This window comes from Scyliorhinus canicula, unplaced genomic scaffold (genome assembly GCF_902713615.1).
Source record: "Scyliorhinus canicula unplaced genomic scaffold, sScyCan1.1, whole genome shotgun sequence".
Classification (NCBI taxonomy): domain Eukaryota; kingdom Metazoa; phylum Chordata; class Chondrichthyes; order Carcharhiniformes; family Scyliorhinidae; genus Scyliorhinus; species Scyliorhinus canicula.
In genome coordinates this window covers 89,416-110,842 of record NW_024055665.1, presented here as the reverse complement: position 1 = coordinate 110,842, position 21,427 = coordinate 89,416, and the positions used below count along the sequence as shown (strand labels likewise).

The 21,427-nt window shown below is 42.7% G+C and overlaps 1 gene segment (V, D, J or C); it reads left to right on the top strand.

Annotated features, from left to right (window-relative positions):
• The first annotated feature begins 205 nt into the window (after positions 1–205).
• On the top strand, positions 206–19,358 carry LOC119960619. The segment is given in 6 exon segments: positions 206–267; positions 396–761; positions 10,285–10,584; positions 10,795–11,109; positions 12,980–13,288; positions 18,903–19,358. Coding segments are annotated over 6 exon segments (1,740 nt in total).
• Positions 19,359–21,427: the final 2,069 nt, after the last annotated feature.

Here is a 21,427-nt window from a genome sequence, read left to right as displayed (position 1 = left end):
ACCCTATAGTAAATCTCTGAGTCCATTCTGTTGGGGGTGTGGAAGGCGGGACGTGGATCCAGTCGCCGCCTCCACCAGGGAATCAACAGGCGGCGCCTGGAAAGCCGCCCCCTTCTGCCGGGTATTTAAATGCCGCTCACTGGGACCCGAATCCAACAGTCCGGGAGCTGGTTTGTTCACTGAGTTCCTGACACAACCATTTCCCCCAAATGGCCAGAAGGATGAGGTGGGCCATTTCTCTCAGTTTGTTGCTGACTTTCTTATCCCGTGAGTAATTTTTATTGTCCAAGTCTCTCACTGTTACTGTCTCAGTGTTAGTCTCTCTCTGGAATGTTCCAGAGTCACCAATCATTTCACCAGCATTAATCCTCGGGCTTTTTGATATATTTTTACAGGTGTCCAGTCGCAGGTTGTGTTGACTCAGCCGGAGGCAGAGACCGGGCGTCCCGGAGGCTCCCTGAGACTGACTTGCAAAGCCAGCGGGTTCCGCGTAGGCGGCTTCAGCCTTCATTGGGTCCGATTCGTCCCCGGACAGGGTTTACAGTGGTTGCTTTACTATTATACTGCATCCAACAATTACTACGCCCCAGGGATTGAGAACCGATTTACTGCGTCCAAAGACCTTACGAAGAACATCTTCGCTTTGGACATACGGAATCTGAAGACCAAAGACATCGCCATCTATTACTGTTCATGGCAGCCTACAAAATACTGGGGTGGCGAATACTGGGGACAAGGCACCATGGTGACAGTGACGGCAGGTCAGATTCTTGCATTTATTTATGCCTACTCACAAAGTTGTTGCCATTATTCCAATTTTCTGGTTATGTTCCGAATTAAATAGTTTGTTGGCGAGCGGGCTCCTTGAATTCCATGTTGAATTTTAATTGTACCAGGCATTTGTTTTGGTTGGAAAAATATGCATAATAGAAGAAAAACAGCTGCGTCTCCATGAAACGTGTTTCAGCGCACGGTAGCACATTGGTTAGCACTATTGCTTCACAGCTCCAGGGTCCCAGGTTAGAGTCCCTGCTTGGGTCACTGTCTGTGTGGAGTGCACGTTCTCCCTGTGTCTGCGTGGGTTTCCTCCGAGTGGTCCGGTTTCCTCGCACAAGTCCCGAAAGACATGCTGTTAGGTAATGTGGACATTCTGAATTCTCCCCCTCTGTACCCAAACAGGCGCCGGAGTGTGGCGACTCCGGGCTTTTCACAGTAACTTAAATGCAGTGCTAATGTAAGCCTACTTGTGACAATAAAGATTATTATTGACGTGATTTGGTATTTTTCTACGGTGGAGAAGATGTGACTGCGTTACTTTGAATAAGTAAAATTTGTGGAAACATTTTGCGTTTCTGACTTGCTCATGCATTGTTTCAACTCCGTGAGATTGCGCGGTTAAACGTTAACTGATTGCATGAAATACTTCAAGCACGATTGTAGGCAGAAAACAGGCAGACGTTAAAATGAAAAATTAACATTTTCAGATATGTTGGTGCATTTTTAAAAATTGTGATAATTGCAGTTTAAATAAAGACAGGGTTTATGATGCTCGCTCAGAACATATTTTGTAACTGTGGTCACAAACTATTTAATTAACAAGTTCACCAAATGGAGAGTAAAATGAATGTCATTCAAACAGCTAGAATGAGCCAATATCTCTCCGTATTGAATAAAGGTGCGGTTAAATTAATATCATTATCATCAATCCCCTTTCACAATGCTGCTGTGTACTGGGCACAAACAACATGAACGGAAAACTTCAAGTTGTAAGTATTTTTTTTATTATCCCTGCAAATATTTCAATAAGACATTCTGATTCCAATCAGTGTTCAGTTTCACAAGCCATTTTGAAGTAATTGTTATATCCCAGGCTAAAACAGATAAATGAACGTTCGCATTTACTTACATAGGAGTTTTATATTGCATTTTGGCAATATATGCATCCGGTTATGATATTATTTGTGTGCAGCCGCAACTATATTATCCCATCAATTTTATTTGTACTTTGACAGTGAGGTAATTATAATTAACCTAATCCTAAACGGTTTTGTGAAGGAATTGTTAATAATGATGGTTAAATAGTTGGTGTATTTGCATATGGCTAGAGATTTGCAAATAAAACAGGAAAGTGAGCGAATTATTTTAAATCAAAAGTCTGCCAGTAGCATCGAACCTGAAATCAATACCGTCTCCTATAACTGTGCTGCACACAGGAAAGAATCAGAGCTGAAATACTGATTATATCTGACCTTTATGGTTAGTTCTTTACTAAATATTACATTGAACAAGGAAATTGCGCCTTACTTTCTCGCAAACGTTCTGAATGAATTGTTCCCAAGATTTAGATGCTTCAGTTTGGCTCTTCTCGAATTAATAATATATTTATTAACATATTTCCGGCAATTGTGTGAATTGCAGGTGTATTTTTGAAAAATTGCCCGAGTTATTAAATCCAGGTAGTACCGTTACCGCTCACAAACTGCGGATATATATAGGCCCTGGCAGTTTCTGATCAATAAAGTTGCTGCCTGTAGGTTATAACACAGACATTTTTTAAATATTCACTCCTGTAATAATATATATAGTTACGATTTACGACAATATTTAAATATGAGAGTCTTGTTTTGCCAACCAGCTGATATTACAGCCCATAAACCGACCGTGCGAAGTGGCCCACTCAAAATTAGGAACTACTTAAAATATTCCACTCAAATGCATCATGTAAACCACTTACAGAGGATTAATTGAGGTTATAATACATGAACGTCTTTACGAATATTTTAGTGTTTACATGTTTGTCGGTAAAAAGGGCAGTTATAGGTATTGCCCATTTTAAATTCTTAAAATGTGATTAGATTTAAATAAAATGACATATATGTCTCAATATTTCCCTCTGTTAATTTTATTTGTATTACGTAACATAGGTTAAGTGCCATACTAATTCAGTTTACCCCAATTATTTCACAAAGTATTAGGCAGAAACATATTTTGAAATGTCAAAATTATTTTTTATTATTGAGTACAAATCTGTTAACAAGCAAATTAACTGTAACCATAATAACTCGAACTTATTCTACACACATGTGATCTCCTACAACTGAGTAATTTCAGTGAGCTCATGGCCCCGGCCGTTAGGATTCACTCTTCCCGCCGGCGGCGCACCCCCTCCGGCGGCTTTCCCGACGGAGTGGGGTGGCTTAAATGGAAAATCCTATTGGCAAGTGGCAGGAGGGGAGAATCCCCCCGCCAACGAGCGGTGCGGCACCGAGCAAACGCTTCTCTTGGATGGGAAAAACCAGTCTCAGATCTCAACGGTTAGGAAGAATGTTTAATTGCATCCAAAATGAATTGAGAAAACAACACATATATTTCGTCAACTGTAAGATGCTCGGTAAGGAGCTTTGCCTTGATTTCTTTGTTAGCTACATTCCATTACGAAATTGTTATGTCAAACCTGTGGAGAATGAGTTTTGAATATGAATGCTTCCCGGTTTGTGTGTTGCTTCCCCTGTCACTGCGTGTCTTTTAAGAACATCAAATTATCCCTAATCTGCAAAGCTTGATATGCTCATATTCAGGGAAACTAAATCTTTGTTTTTTCAAGACTGAATGTCAAAGGCGTTATTATTGTGGTAATGGATCATTGATCAAATAGAATCACACCGTTTGAATGAAATTGACAGACTGAACGTATTTATCTGCTGGAAACTCGGTTGTAGCACTGCTTGTGTCTGTTCAGTTCCATGCGCCTGGTCACTGTGTTGTACCAGGAACCTTGCTGACTGGTTGTAAACCTTCCGCTTCCTTCTCCTGTTTTTCAAGGCGTGCAATCGGATTAATTTCTTCAAAAAGTATGCATGATCAATGTGAAAGTTTGACTTCATATTTAATTGTATGCATCAGAAATCGGACTCCTGACAGACCGGGAAAATCACACACAATCGACAGCCTAGCAAAAGAGTTTAGTTCGATTTGTAACCAGTAATATTGGGACTGTTGAATTAGGCAATTTGAAGTGAATTTTACTCTACATTTAACTTTTGCTCCTAATGTTCTCTGAATGAGATGGTGCAGAAGGAGTGAACAGACGGCATGAAAAAGTATACAGAGGGCTGGTTTAGCACACTGGGCTAAATCGCTGGCTTTTAAAGCAGACCAAGGCAGGCCAGCAGCACGGTTCAATTCCCTACCAGCCTCCAATTAAAGGCGCCGGAATGTGGCGACTAGGGGCTTTTCGCAGTAAGTTAATTGAAGCCTACTCGTGACAGTAAGCGATTTTCATATTGATCTAAGATTACATGGCAAGGCCAGCATTTTTTGCAGTTTTCTAGTTTAGTTTCAGAAAGTGTCGTTGAATCCTATAGAGTCTATGGAATCCTTTCAGTGCAAAAGAAGGCCATTCGGACCATCGAAAGTGTAGTTACCCTCTTAAAGGGCACGTTACCTCGGCCGACTACGCGACTTATCCCCCTAACACCGTAGCCCCACCTAGCCTGCACATGGTTGGACTATGGTGGAACCCCGGAGCACCTGGAGGAGTCGCATTCTTAAACCGCTGAAACAATGTGTGTCAGTACACTCAAAGTAATGTTAGGAAGCGAATTGCATGATTATCCCCAGGTAAGAGTAAAGAAATGATTATATAGTTCAAATCATGATAATTGTGTATTCAAGGAGAACTGAAGGTTACACTATCGTCAGTGGGAGCCATTCCACTTTCAGCTGGTGGAGGGACGTGGGTTGGGAAGGAGCTTTGTCGAGTCGTTGTTGTAAGGGACACTGTGCACCGGAGGTAGAGAGAGTGAGTTTTTAAGGTGGTGGGTGTGGTGCGAATTTTGCTGGCGACATTGTTCTTGACATCGTCGAATTTATTGAATGTTGTTGGATTGGCATTCATAGAGGCATATGGAATTTATTCAATAGTTGTCCCCCTTTGTGTCTTCTCTAGATGATGGTCGGCTTTGATATAAAATTGTTGAGTTACTCCGGGAGTTGGGGGTTTGGTGGTGGAAGGAGGCGGAGAGACAGGACTTGGGGCGGGAGGGTATTCAGAGGCAGGAGAGTCAGGAGAGGTCATAACTTCATAATTGTCCTGTGCCTGACCTGAACGTCATCTCCCCACATCATTAAACACATTTAATCAGCTTCAATCTCAATAAGTATGTTCGTAAACACAAATTCTCCCGTTACTCCTGTGAACTAATGCACTTTAATTGATTTTAACAATCTTTCTAAAAAATGAACATGCATGCATTTTACTGAATTAATTATGTTTAGGCATTTGAGTACCAAATAATCATTCCATGAGAGCGACCTGACTTTGAACGCGGTTTTATAATACTTTCAGGAAGTGAGAGCAATGCTCCAGCGAGCGGCGTCTGTTCTGGTCTGATAGGAAGCTGCAAGTTATTTTCACTCCCGAAATAGAGAATGATTAGACGCCCATGCCAAATAACCAACATAAGAAACTTTTGGTTCAAATTATTATTTCATTCTATTCTTTGAAATTGTTCACTGACAAAAGTAACAGGATCGAGGTGCAAGTATCCCACTGGGCCACCATACAGAGTATAAAGCCACAAAACTACATTTCTGTCACATATTTCAAGTGCTGCATTTAGTCTGAAATCGGCTGTTTCATCATAAACCTAATTCCTTGTGTGCATTCGATTGACTCAGTTACCTCAGATTAATCAGATCCCTTTATTTTAACGTAAGTTTCCATTATTCCAAACAATATAATGATATCAAAGAGCTGCAAGGGAGTATTAAACATTTTCTCCCATCAAATGAGAAAGAATGTGTCCAATGAGTCCTACAGACTGGTAGAATTATGTCGTAGATAACTGAGTAATTCGGCTCATTATGCCCATTTTGACTCTAAAATAGTTCCAATTTGGACCCACAACTCGTAAATCTGTTAATTAATTGACATATCAAATCACTTTATTCATTCCAGATGCAGCGAACCGGGGCAGACACAATGATCTGGATGATCTTCTCATTTGCAGTAACCACTCTATAATTCCAAAGTCAACACCTTCTGACTGGAGCAAAACACGTTCTGCATCACCCTAAATTTCCTAATTATTTTGTCAATTGTTTCCTTTTGATAACCAGCAGAAACATTTTCTCCTCAACTATTATATTAACAATATCTCATCATTTTGAACATATCTCTCCAATAAACCCATAAGACACACGGTTAGAACGTGAACAAGTTAGCTGGTGTAACCTCTCTATAATATTGAACTCTCCCACACGTGATATCACCTTAGTACATCCTCTCCGTATTCTCCACAGGGACTTGACCATTTCCCTAAAGTGGTGGTCAGAAGTTTTCAGAAGATAGCGCAGCCTGGTGAGTGCTTGAAAAACGTCATCATGAATTTCTCCTTGTCGGGGCTCCTATTTACAAGACCAAGTCTTCCATTCGCTTTTCAAGCCACCTTAACAACCTTTCCTGCTGCTTTCAAAAACGTTGTCAATGTGCATCCCTCTAATTCTCCACCGTGACAAAAATTAGTAATCCTTGATATTCCATACTGTAGAGTGTTATTTCCGAATAACTCAGGTATCTGAATCAGCCACAAAACAGAAGTGCGAGTTGATCATATCAACAGACTAGATGATTCCGTTCTTTTATCTATGTAACCCATTGACATCTACTCGAATTATGACGTTTAATGAGTGCAAGCGTTGATGTATACACAAAATGTCTGTCCTGTGATCAAACAGAAACAGCTGGTAAAATAAATAAGAGGTAGAACTTAGGAAGTTAGATTGCTAAATGAAATAGACTATTTAAACAATGGCGTTTTATATTTTCAACGCATGGAATTGTGCTCAATTAGTAGTATTAATTGAGTTGTCGGGCTGGGGTGCGGGGCGACCAAACTTGAGATAGACATTCAGTAGATCTGTGTAGAGAATGTATGGGAGAGCACAACTCTTTTTCAGAAGGAAATAGATAAACTAGATTAAATGACTATTCACACAAAAATTCAGTTCCAGGTATTAACGTTTGTAAAATTATCCCTCGCAACGCCAATGTCAAATGTACATTTATATGTGAAAGGAGTCATCGACCAGTTATTTCAAATATCCATTACTGTCATGAGAACAAAGAAAATTAGGATGAAATCTGGTGGAGGTGTTTTGTACAACAGAAAGGGTTTCTTCTTACTGGAATTCAAGAAGTTATTTCCCCAAATCAGATGTTGGTCTATAAAATATATTTTGTTTAAATAAACATGGAAACATTTAAGGGAGAAAGGATTGCAATTTATAAACGCTTGGTTGTTAGGACCGGATATGGCCTGTCAAAAAGTAGATACATAGATAGATAGAACATTACAGTGCAGTACAGGCCCTTCGCCCCACAATGTTGCGACGAGCTGTGAAACCCCTCTAATGCCCATGTACACTATTCCCTTATCATCCATACGTCTATCCAATGACCATTTGAATGCCCTTAGCGTTGGCGAATCCACTATTGTTGCAGGCAGGCCATTCCACGCCCTTACTACTCTCTGAGTAAAGAACCTACCTTTAACATCTGTCCTATATCTATCTCCCCTCAATTTAAAGCTATGTTCCCTCGTGCTGCACACCACCAGCCCAGGAAAAAGGCTCTCACTGTGCATCCTTTCTAATCCTCTGATCATCTTGTGTGCCTCAATTAAGTCACCTCTTAATCTTCTTCTCTCTAACGAAATCAGCCTCAAGTCCCTCAGCCTTCCCTCATAAGATCCCTCCATACCAGGCAACATTATGGTGAATCTCCTCTGCACCCTTTCCAATGCTTCCACATCCTTCCTATAATGCAGCGACCAGAATTGCACGCAATATCCAAATGCGGCCGCACCAGAGTTTTGTACAGCTGCAACTTGACCTCATGGCTCCGAAACTCAACCCCTCTACCAATGAAAGCTAACACACCGCACGTCTTCTGAACAACCCTCTCAACCTGGGTGGCAACTTTCAGGGATTTATGTACATGGACACCGAGATCTCTCTGCTCATCCACACTACCAAGAATCTTCCCATTAGCCCAGTATTCTGTCTTCCTGTTTTTCCTTCCAAAATGAATCACCTCACACGTTTATGCATTAAGCTCCAGTTGCCATCTCTCAGCCCAGCTCTGCAGCTTATCTATGTCCCTCGGTAACTTGTAACATCCTTCCGCACTGTCCACTACACCACCGACTTTAGTGGCATCTGCAAATTTACTCACCCATCCTTCTACGACCTCCTCCAGGTAATTTATAAAATGACAAACGGCAGTGGCCCCAAAACAGATCCTTGTGGTACACCACTAGTAACTGGACTACAGTCTGAACATTTCCCATAAACCACCACCCTTTGTCTTCTTACAGCTAGCCATTTTCTGATCCATACTGCTAAATCACCCTGAATCCCATGCCGCCGTATTTTCTGCAATAGCCTACAGTGGGGAACCTTATCAAACGCTTTACTGAAATCCATATACACCACATCAACTGCTTTACCCTCATCCACCTGTTTGGTCACTTTCTCAAAGAACTCAATACGGTTTGTGAGGCACGACCTACCCTTCAGAAAACCGTGTTGACTATCTCTAATCAAATTATTCCTTTCCAGATTATTATACATCCTATCTCTTATAAAACTTTCCAAGACTTTGCCCACAACAGAAGTAAGGCTCACTGGTCTATAGTTACCGAGGTTGTCTCTACTCCCCTCCTTGAACAAGGCAACAACATTTGCTATCTTCCCAGTCTTCTGGCACTATTCATGTAGACAAAGATGACTCAGTGGAATGCGTAATAGTTTGGTAAAATTGAACTTTTGAAAGGAAGATCAAAGTCATGATCAACTGAATAGCTTTTTTCCCCAGACATTATATTTCATAATTTATAATGCTGTTATTCTTAAAGAGCATGCAGTGATTTGTTTTAAACATGTGATAACTTGTATGACTATAAGTAACATCTATAATGAAGAAAAGTAAACCGATCCAAAAATTTTTTTTAAATCCTCTAAATTCAATAGTGAGCTGCAATTGTATGACCACTGCAATGTAGTGCGACGCCCCAAACATTTTCCTCGACCTTTACAAGAGATGACCTACCCCGAGTCATATAATGAGAAGTTATGGCAGTTCCCCACAAGCTTTGTCCAAGAGGAAGGTTTAAGGCAGCTTTTAAAATGGAATGACGGATGAAATGTAATATCAAGAATGGGAGAATCCTGTGCAGATGTCAGGAGGCTGGTAGTAAATGTATGTAGGAGGTGTCCAATGGACAAAATGTGGAACAGTCTAACTCTAAAATATTTAATACTGAAATATAAAATATTTGGGGAGTTAAGTGAGTTTCTCCACAGCAAACAAGATCTGAAGAAAATCGACGATTCAATGTTCCGAAGTTGCTCGAGAAAGCAACCTCATGGTCAGAATGCACCTTTCGGAATCATGGCCTTCATTTTCTGCAAGACTGGAATTATTTGAAGGTGTTTTACATTTGGTCTCACAACCCACTTTAGCTCCAAGGGCACTGCAGGTCATGATTAGAAAATGTTGGAATTACTTTATCTTGTACTCAGGTTTAGAGTTGTAGGGCTATTTTATAAGCACTCCCTGCCAAGCACCGTTTGAATCGGAGTTATTATTTTGTGAGGGCCATGGGGCTGGAGTGGCAAATTTCAATAAGGCCAGTTTCCAGTGCAACAACCTGACGACGAGAAAACACTTTGTTCTTCACGAAAATGTAAATATTTTTGAAATGGTAGTTGCAATATTTGGAAAATGTTCTGCTCTTCTATTTTAATCTAACGAAGTCGACGTCATTCAGCTAAAATCAACATTTTAAAAATTGTGTCAGAGGCAGAGAAAGTGAACATGGGAAGAACAATTCATAATGGTACTGATGGAAACTCAAATGCGGATGTACAGATTACTGTCAAAATAATGGAATAGGGCAGCACGGTGGCACAGGAGTTAGCATTGCTGCCTCACGTCGCCGAGGTCCCCGATTCGATTCCGGCTCTGGGTCACTGCCCGTGTGGAGTTTACACATTCTCCCCGTGTTGGCGTGGGTGTCACCCCCACAACCCAAAAATGTTCAGGGAAGGTGGATTGGCCACGCTAAATTGCCCCTCATGTGGAAAAAATGAAGTGGGTAATCTAAATTTATTTTTAAAAATTGAATAAATGTATAACTATAACCTAATTTTAAGTTGTTTGGTTACGAATTAAAAGCAAACAATTGGATCTGACATGTTCAATCCGTCTTTCTTTTCCAGCGACGCCGTCTCAACCCACTCTCTACAACCTGGCCCCCTCCTGTCAGCAACACAACACCGACGGCTCCGTGACCTACGGCTGTTTGGCGATGGACTACTCCCCAGAAATCAGCAGCCTTACCTGGAAGAAAGATGGGCAGCCGATCACCACTGGATTGAAGACTTATCCGGCAGTGAGAAACATAAAGGGAACCTACACCCTGAGCAGCCAGTTAACCATCCCTGAGTCAGAGGGGGCATGCAGCAAAATCAGCTGTGAGGTTCGACACAACGGCTCAGACAAGAGCATTGGAATGACATGTAAGTGTTGTGGAACCAGTACAAAATAGGAAATCTATGAATACCTTGTGTAAGGTCTTGGTTATAACGCAGTTATAGTAATCACTGTATTCCTGATCCCAGGAAAATCCAGGTTCGTGTCTGTTGACCACAAAAACTGGCATGTATAACAGCTCATTTTATTTATTCTAAATTTCGTCTATAAGAAATATCTAACACTTGTTTTTGAAGGTCGTAAAAATGACAAACCTCCAAATCTTCTCCTCACTGTGAGTTCCAATGAAGAAATCACACGCACTAAATTTGCAACCATCGTCTGTTCAATCATCGATTTCCGTCCAAAGTCAATGGCGGTGAAGTGGTTGAAGAATGGACAACCCATGGGTTCAGGAATTCTCACCTCTCCCGCCTGTGAAGTGAACGAGAACTTCTCGGCGAGCAGTCGGCTGACAGTCTCCGCTGGGGAATGGTTCAGCAAAGCGGTCTATACCTGCCAGGTCACTCATAAAGGGCTCACACAAAGTCGGAATATCGGCACATCTGAAGGTAAGAGAATCAAACCGGGGGAAATATTGATCATTCTATGCTGCGATTTTAAGCATTATGCAGAATTTTATTAAGCTACAACTTCTAATTTATTGCCATGTTCTTTGTGCTTCACTCTGATGTAAGAGCTGTATTAGATTGCTCAACATTCAGGATTTGATCACATCAGCAAAGACATGTTCCCTCGAGACTGATGTTATTCAGTGGCTGAGTTTCAGTCATTATTGACTTGCCTGGATAAGTGCAGCTCCAACGACACTCAAGAAGCTTGACACCATCCAGGGCAAAAGAGGCCGCTTGATTTGCACCTCTTCCACAAACATTCATTTCCTCCACCTCCAACATAGAGCAGCAGCAGTATTTAGAATCTGCAAGATACAGTTTGCGCATTCTCCCTGTGTCTGCGTGGGTTTCAACTCTACAACCCAAGGATGTATTAAATAGATTTGCCACGCTAAATTACCCTTTGAAAAGATTTTTAAAAAATAATCTACAAAATACACTGCAGGAACTTACTGTGCCTCCGTTAACAGAATCTTCAAATCCCACGACCGCTACCATCACAAAGGACAAGTGCAGCAGGATGACTACCTTCTGGAATTTGCCCCCCAAGTCACTCGCCATTTTAAGGTCAGAAGAGCGGATGACTGCACAATGTTCAGCACCATTCGTAACTCCTCAGATAATGAAGCTGTCCATGTCCAAATGCAGCAAGACCAGGACAATATCCAGCAGTAATAAAAAGTGGTAAGTTGCATTCGCGACCATCTCCTACAAGAGAGGATGTAACCACCGACCCTTGACATTCAATGGGATTACCACCACTGAATCCCTCACAATCAACATTCTGGGAGTTACCATTGAATCCTCCAGCAAGCAACTGACCTCCTGATCCCCCAAAGCCTGTCCACCATCTACAAGGCACAAGTGAGGAGTGTAAAGTAATACTCTCACTTGTCTGGATGAATGCAGCTCCAACAACACTCAAAAAGCTCGACACCATCCAGGACAAAGCAGCCCGCTTGATTGCTCCCCCTTCCACAAACATTCAAACCCTCCACCACCGAAGAACAATGGCAGCCGTGTGTACCATCTACAAGATGCACTGCAGTAACGCACCAAGGCTCCTCAGACAGCAACATACAAACCACCATCTCGAAGGACAAGAGCAGCAGATACCTGGGAACCTCACCACCTGGATGTACCCCTCCAAGTCACTCACCACCCTGACTTGGAAATATATCGGCGCTCCTTCACTGCCGCTGGGGAAAATCCTGAACTGCCTCCCTAACAGCACAGTGGATGTACCTTCACCTCAGAGACTGCAGCAGTTCAAGAAGGCAACTCAACACCGCCCTCTGCAGGGCAGCTAGAAATGGGCAAGAAATGCTGACCTAACCAGCGACTCCCACATCACATAAATGAATAAAAGAAAGAACATCTCGACCTCGAAATTTCTCACCATCCCTTCACTGTTGCTGGGCCAAAATTCTGGAATTCGCTCCATAACAAGGCTGGGGATATATACACCACATGGACGACAGTGGTTGAAGAAGACAGTTGACCTCCACCTCTCAAGATAAATAATGGATAGGCAATAAATGCTGGCCTAGCCAGAGACGCCGACATCGCATTGATTTCTGGAACCGTTTACTGGTAACAGCTTCTGTTCAAAGCATTGGAAAGTGAATTTCTAAAACGGTGTCACGTACGGAGGAAGCTGGTGTACCATTGTATATTGAAGATTTAAGGAATTGTTAAGGGTTGATACATCGAGGTTGGTATAGTTTCCTTTAGAAAGTGAAGGCTGAATACTGCTGTCCTGATGCTAAAGATGGAATTTGGGTTGATTTTAATTTGTCATTCACAGAGCCTGCCCCTTGCACTGATGTCTCAGTAAAAATACTGCCTCCGTCAATAGAACAGGTCTTACTGGAGGCGACTGTAACCTTAACCTGCATCATTTCGAATACTCCTTATGGAGTCAACGTGTCCTGGAGTGAAGCGAAGAAGCCGCTGAAATCAGAGATTGCTGAACAGCCTGGGGCAGATACTGGGAGTGTGGTGAGCAAATTAAACATCTCGACACAAGCCTGGCTGAGTGGGGCTGTGTTTGACTGTGTGGCGAGCCACCAGGATCTGCCAACGCCCTTAAAAAAATCCATCCACAAAGAAGAAGGTGAGATTGAAGCAAAGGCCTGTCCCTTATATTTAGTGTTTAATGGACCACATTGATAATTGTTAATTCCAATAACGAAATCCTCCGAAAGCGCAGAATCATAGATTTAAGGAGAAATGGGAATAAGTGAACGAATGAGAAAGGAACAGAAGGATTTAACACTAAAACAAATAAGGGTTGAACCTAAAACAGAAGCATCGAGCAGTTGCGCCGAATGCCTGTCTCTATGCTCTAATTACGATTCAATTGTCATAGAAACATAGTAAAAATGGAGCAGGAGGAGGCAGTTGGGCTATTCATTATGAACATGGCTGATCACCCAATCCAATAATCTGTGCTGGCTTTCCCCCAATATCGTTTGTGTCCTTTTAGAGTTATACCTGACACTGTCTCGCTAGCGTCTCAGCTTCACCCTGCTTCCTATTGCAGCAAATAACGCAGTCTGACCACTCTCTGGGTGAAACAAAGTTTCCTCCTTTCATCCAAAAAGGTGCCTTAGACTATGACTTCGGTTTGTGAACAACCCATGATCGGGAATATCCTTCGTGCATCTACGCTGTCTAGTCCTATTGGGATTTTATAGGTTTCCCCCTCATTCTTCCCATCCTCTAGCGAATATAGAAACATAGAACATACAATACAGAAGGAGGCCATCGGCCCATCGAGTCTGCACCGACACACTAAGCCCTCACTTCCATCCTATCCCCCGTAAGCATAACCCCTCCTAACATTTCTTTGGATACTAAGGGCAATTTAGCATGGCCAATCCACCTAACCTGCACGTTTTGAACTGTGGAGGAAACCGATAGTACCCGAGGAAACTCAGGCAGACACGGGGAGAACATGCAGGACTCGGCACAGACAGTTTGCCCAGCAGGGAATCGAACCTGGACACTGGCGCTGTGAAGCCACAGTGCTAACCACTATGCTACCGTGCCTGCCCTATAATCCTAAATTACTCTATCCCTCCTCATACATCAGTCATACCAGCCCAGGAATCAGTCTGGTAAACCGTTTCTGTGCTCCCTCTATAGCATGGAAATCTTTGCTCAGATCAGGAGACCAAAACTGCATAGAATATTCCAAATGTTGCCCCCCCCCCCCCCAAAGAACTGTATAATTACAGCAAGTCATCTCTGCTCCTGTACTCGAATCCTCTCGCTGTAAAGGCCAACATAGCATTTGCCTTCTTCAGTGCCTGATCACTTGTATGCTTACCTTCAGCGCTTGGTATACGAGAACACCCAGATCTCGTTGCACATGTCTCTCTCTTAATTTATAGCCATTCAGATCATAATCTGCAGTCCTGTTTTTGCCATCAAATTGGATAGCTTCACGTTTATCAACACTGCACTACATGTGCCCGCATTGTCTACTCACTCAGCTTGTCCAAATCACATTGACGCATCTCTGTATCCTTCTCACAGCCTGCCCTCCCACCCAGCTAGGTGGTCATCTGCAAGTTTGGAGATATTGAATTTAATTCCCTCGTCAAAACCATGAATATTGATTGTAATATCTGGGCTGCAAGCACCAATCCCGACAGTTCACCAAATGTCACTGTCTACCATTCGGCAACATTCAATCCTATCTGTTTCTTGTTTACCAAACAGTTTTATATCCATCTCAATATACTAACCCCAAAACCGATGCGCTTTAATTTTATAGACTAATATTTTATTTGGCCTTTGTTGAAAACCTTCATAAAATCTAAACAAAGCACAGGCCCTGACTCTCCCTCAGTAACTGTACTCGCTGCATCCTTCAAAGGATTCCAGTAGAATTGTCAAGACAAATTCCATTTCGTAATCCATGCTCACTGTCCGATTCTGCAGTTTTTCAAATCCATTGCTACAAACTCTTCAATACATAGAAACGTACATAGAAAATAGAGCAGGAGGGGGCCATTGGCCCTTCGAGCCAGCTACCCCATTCATTGTGATCATGACTGATCATCAAGTTCAATACCCTGATCCCGCCTTACCCCACATCACTTTGCCCCAAGAGCTATATCTAATAACATCTTGAAATTACACAACGATTTGGCCTCACTACCTTCTGCGGTAGTGAATTCCACAGATTCAGCACACTCTGGGTGATTAATGTTTCCTCCACCTCAGTCCTCAGAGGTTTATTCCCTTAATCCTCAAACTATGATCCCTAGTTCTGGACTCGTGCAACATCGGGAACTTTCTTTTACAAATCTGCACTGTCAAATATTGTGTAGGTTTCTATGCGATACCCTGTCACTCTTCTAACCTCCATTGAATCTAATCCTAACCGACTTAACTCTCTCCTCGTATGACATCGCCATCCCAGCAATGATCTCGGCGAACCTTTGCTGCACTGCTCCATAGCAAGATCATCCTTGCTCAGATAAGGACACCAACACGGCAAACAATACTCCAAGTTTGGCCTCACCAAGGCCCTAAAGAATGTCAGTAAATCATCTGTACTCCTGTACTCAAATCCTTTCCCTATGAAGGCCAACGTAGCATTTGCCTTCTTTACTGCCTCCTGTACCTGCGGGCTTACTTTCAGCGACTGATAATGGGTCTAGAATTTGCATCTCTGCCGATGGCAAGGTGACTGGTCAATAATTCTCTTTTCTATTTACATCCCTATGTAAGTAATGGTGTTAGATTAGCTATCATCTAACCTGGAAATGGGTGGCACGGTAGCATAGTGGTTAGCACTGCTTTGTCACAGCGCCAGGATCTCAGGTTCGATTCTTGGCTTTGGTCACTGTCTGGAAGTTCTCATCGTGTTTGCGTGGGTTTCCTCCGGATTCCTTACACAAGTCCCGAAAGACGTGCTTGTTAGGTGAATTGGAAATTCTGAATTCTCCCTCTGTGTACCGGAACAGGCACTGGAGTGTGGCGACTAGGTGCTTTTCGCAGTAACTTAATTGCAGTGTTAATGTAAGCCTACTTGTGACACTAATAAAAGATTTTATGATAATTATTATTTTTTTAAAACTGTTCCAGAGACAATTGTATATTGGAAGGTGACAACCAATACACCTATCACTTCTAGGGTCACTTCCTTCAACATTCTCGTATATACATTATCAGGTCCGGTGTCTATATGGACCATCAATCCTATCAATTGACCTAAAACCATTTATCTACTAATATTAATATTCTTCAGTTCCTCCCTCCCACCAGACCCTGTGTTCCCCAAAATATCTGGTATGTTATTTCTGTCCCCCGTTGTGAATGCAGAACCAATGTATTCATTTAGTTGGCAGCCAGTCCTTTGTTCCCAATTATAAATCTCTCTGTTTCTGACTATAAGGGGATTACATTTATCTTCACCAATCTTTTTCGCGTCACATACCTGTCGAACGTTTTACAGACAGTGTGTATATTCCCTGTAAACTTACTCTCGTCCTCTGTTAAGCGCTTCTGAATCAAACCGTTGGTTCCCTTTTACGGAATTCTAAACTGCTCCTGTTGTTTTTTCCTGGCCAATTTTTATGCAACTTCCTCAGATCTAATACTGTCACTGATTCCATTGTACGCCACCGTTTGGTCATCTTTCTCCTTTTAGTTTACGCCAGACAGGAGTAACGGATTGTTGCAACCACCCATACATCTTAGATTATTTGCCATTTCCGATACACCGTCATCCCTTTACGTAATGTTTCCCAATATCTTATAGCTAACTGGCACCTCATACCATCCACGTTTCGTTCATTAAAGTTCAGGACCCTATTCTCAAACTCAACTACGTCACTCTCCATCCAGATTCAAAATTCTATCATTTTATGGTCGCGCATCCCCACGGCGTCTCGCACAACTGTATTTCAAATTATTCCTTTCACGTTACACAACATCCATTCTGGAATTATCTCCCTCCCGTTGGTGGTTCAACGTTTTGGTTCAGAAAACCATCACGGATATACTCCAGGAATTCCTCCTCTACAGTACGATTGTCCTTTTGATCCTGTTCGTAGATTTCTTTGCCTGTCACTTTTCTTATTCCCCTGACTGTCGTTAGTTCGTGTTCCTGATTCCCCCTTCTCTAACTACTTGCATATATTCCCACACCCTTGTCATTTTCGTTTCAGCCCTCCCCAACCACTCAGAAAATGCTCCCCCAAGGACAGTTTGTCTTGGTCCCACCTCCTGTTCCAGCTCCGAATTCCACAACATCTTAAACCTTCCCACTCGCGCCATATCATCAGCCATTCATTCATCCTATATATCCTGATATTTCGACGGTGACAAGCATATGGCACTAGTATTGATCCTGAGCTCACCATCTTTCAAATGCTAGTTCTCAACTTTTTACGTAACCACCTATATTTTGATTTTTAGGCCCTCATCCGTTTTTGTACCTGTGTGGTTTGTGTCAATATGTACCATGATCACTAGCTGTTGATCCACAATGTTCTCTAAATGCTCCAAGACATTGTTGACCCGAGCACCAGGGAGGCAATACCTTGCTGAATTCGCGCGTTTGCGGCCACAGAAATGCCTACCTATTGCCTTCCCTTGAAAGGCAGAATCGCCGATAGCTATTGCACTTCCACACTTCTACCTGCTCCTCTATGCAGCGGAGCCAACTGACGAGTAACGGATTTGGCTTTTGCCATGTTACCGCAGAGGTAATTCTCCTCAACAGTATCTAAAGTGGTATCTCAGTTTTTCAGTGGAATGGCCACAGAATGAACTACCTGTCTAGTCCCTTTGCTCTTTATGTTGGTTACCCAATCCGTTCCTGCCCCTGGAGTGTGTGCTTGCGGTGTGACGACCTCTCTATTGGTGCTATCCACTTCACTCTCCGCCTTAAGGATGCACCACAGTGTCCCCAGCCGCCTCTTGGTCTCGGAATGCAGATTTCCAGGAGGTGAAGCTGGACGCAATTCCTGCGAGCCCCTGGCAATGGAAATGTTCCCAGCTTCCCACGTGGAACACAAGGAGAAAAGCCACGCCTTTGTTTTTTTCTGCTAAGACTTTTAAATTAAACCTTTCGTGGATGCTTGATGTCAGACAATATCCATTATTCTCGGGCACTTCTCTACTGGTCCACGTTGCTATAGACTATTCCCTTATAAACTATAAACCACAAAAAGTCCTTATAAACTATAAGTGATAAAAACAGTAAATATTTACCCGACGTTACCCACTACTTACCAAACTGCTCTCCCTTTTGCCTTTATTGCTGCAGCAGGGAAAGGCCACTCTCTGAATATTTTTTAAAAATTAGAAAGCAAACACAAAATATGAAAAAGGCAGCACTTTCCTCTCTGCATCGAATTGTGCTCCTAATTCCCGATACCCACACTCACTCTGGCTGTGTCTCGTACTGAAATAGAACTGAGGTAAGATGAGATGACTCATGCGCCAGTTAAGCATCAATAGCAATCATGGTCAAATTAGTCCCTCGTTAGGATTCATGTGACTGGCAGATAATTGTCACCAACTCTCAGTTTACAGAGAGACGGACTGCGCCCGCCCATACACCGGGATGGATAACAGGACAAACAAGAAAGAGGGATAGGAAAACATGTTAAATTGAGGGCAATGCATATTCGTCTCACACCGAGCCACCTGCGCCAATGTCTTTGGAATTCTATTTTTTAACATTTGTTGTACATTTTCTGCAGATCCCAACCCGCGGGAACCGTCCGTCTCTGTCCTCCTGCCCTCGGCTGAAGACGTCTCCGCCCAGAGATTCGTCTCCCTCAGCTGCTTAGTGAGAGGTTTCTCCCCCCGAGAGATCTTCGTCAAGTGGACCGTCAATGACAAGCCGGTGAATCCCGGGAACTACAAGAACACCGAGGTGATGGCGGAGAACGGCAATAGCTCCTTCTTCATGTACAGCCTGTTATCCATTGCAGCGGAGGAGTGGGCCAGCGGCGCTTCTTACTCCTGTGTGGTGGGACATGAAGCCATCCCCTTGAAGATCATCAACAGAACGGTTGATAAATCCAGCGGTAAACCCAGTTTTGTGAACATTTCCCTCGCTCTGATGGACACCGTTAATTCATGTCACTGAGAACCAATCAGACACATTTCGGTTCTTAAATAAAATACAATAAAGGCCTTTCATTCAAAACTTAGCTATATGCACAATCGCTCACTTAATCCTGTGTAAATATGTCACGGAAATAATTATCTGCCTGGAGTCGTAAATTCTACCTTCCTCTGGCACAAGTCTTACATCCACCGCTCGCAGTTCAGATGCACCACAGACTAGAGATGTATTGGAGTTCATTCATTACATGATTCCACAGAGTATTTTCTGCAACATGCCTCCTGCTGAATTCGGATAGTTTTCTATTCCTCAGAAACAGCTGCAGCAAATTGAAATATCGGTGTCCCTGGTTCGTTCATTATCTATCACTCAGAATTGGGGTCAGTTGTCAGTTTAGCATCGTGCGCCTAATGGGAATGGAGTGACGGCCATATAGGAACACGTTCTGCTGCTCATCAAAGAAAGTAGAAAGGTTAATTTGTTAACCCTCTACTCCAAACTGGAGAGGATAATTGATGATTGTTAACACGCTTTAACCTCGAATCCCAACCCAGGCAGCAGAGAGAGCGCAAGGATGAATTGAAAAATGAAAACCGCTTGTTGTCACAAGTAGGCTTCAAATGAAGTTACTGTGAAAAACCCCTAGTCGCCACATTCTGGCGCCTGTTTGGGGAGGCTGTTACGGGAGCCCAATACACTTACCTGTGTACTGTGTACCCCTTGATAGGGGTGGGGGGCGTTGACAGAAATTATTAACCCATTGTAATCACATTTCTCCATCAGAGTAACGAAAAAGGACAAATGTTTGCACATTGTTTTTTGAATTCCCTCCGAAGGAGTTTTTAAAAAATACATTTAGAGTACCCAATTATTTTTTCCAATTAAGAGTAGCCAATCTACCTATCCTGCACAGCTTTGGGTTGTGGGGGTGAAACCCACGCAGACACGGGGAGAATGTGCAAATTCCACACGGACAGTGACTCGAACCCGGGTCCTCAGGGCTGTAGGCAGCAATGCTAACCACTGCGCCACCGTGCTGCCCTCCTTCCGAAGGAGTTAATCAATTAACTTGCATTCTGCACCAGAAGGAGGGGAAAGGCCAATTATTACTGAAGAAGGCAAACACTCCCTCGTTACATAATCGGCTTCTAGCTCACTGTGCGGCGACGATCCCAACCTTTCCACTTGTTGGAGATATGTTCATATTTAAACATTCTGGTAATTTTAAAAAACTTATAACAGATAATCATATTCAACCGGTTGAACTCCAATAGTCTATCCTCCAGGGCGCTTTCACAGTTCTGTGATTTATATTTCCAAAGGTAGTCCCGTGATTATTTTGGGATATTTCAGCAGATGTCATATTGCATCTCTCAAATAGTAAGAAGTCTTACAACACCAGGTTAAAGTCTGAGGAAGAAGCTGCGCTCCGAAAGCTCGTGTTTGAATCAAACCTGTTGGACTTTAACCTGGTGTTGTAAGACTTCTTACTGTGCTCACCCCAGTCCAACGCCGGCATTTCCACATCATCTCTCTTGTAACACGCTTTTGCACAGAGCTGTGAATACTATTCCCTATCATGCACGCCACCAGAACCAGGCATGGCTGTTGGTGAAACTTGTAGCAAAAATCAAAATACCCACATGCAAACACACGCACAAACACAACCGCAGATAATATGCCATCACAAGCATGCACGCAAGCAGGGACCCACAGGTAAACATTAACAAATGCACTTGCAAACTCTAACAAACACAATAATGTAGACATGAGACAAATATTATCTTGGAAATGAACACATATATGTGGACACAGATGCATGAACACTAACAGGCACATACAGCGACACGCATTTCATAGATAAACTAACATTAACAAATTCACAGTGACACACATAGGCGCAGATGTTAACAGACACGCATAAGGACAAAATATATGGCAAAACAGACATTACCACATAAGTCCAAGAACATAGAACTAGAACATTACAGCGCAGTACAGGCCCTTCGGCCCACGATGTTGCACCGTCCTGTGAAACCCTTCTAAAGTCTACACTATTCCTTATCGTCCATATGCCTATCCAATGACCATTTGAATGCGTTTAGTGTTGGCGAGTCTACTACTGTTGCAGGCAGGGCATTCCACGCCCTTACA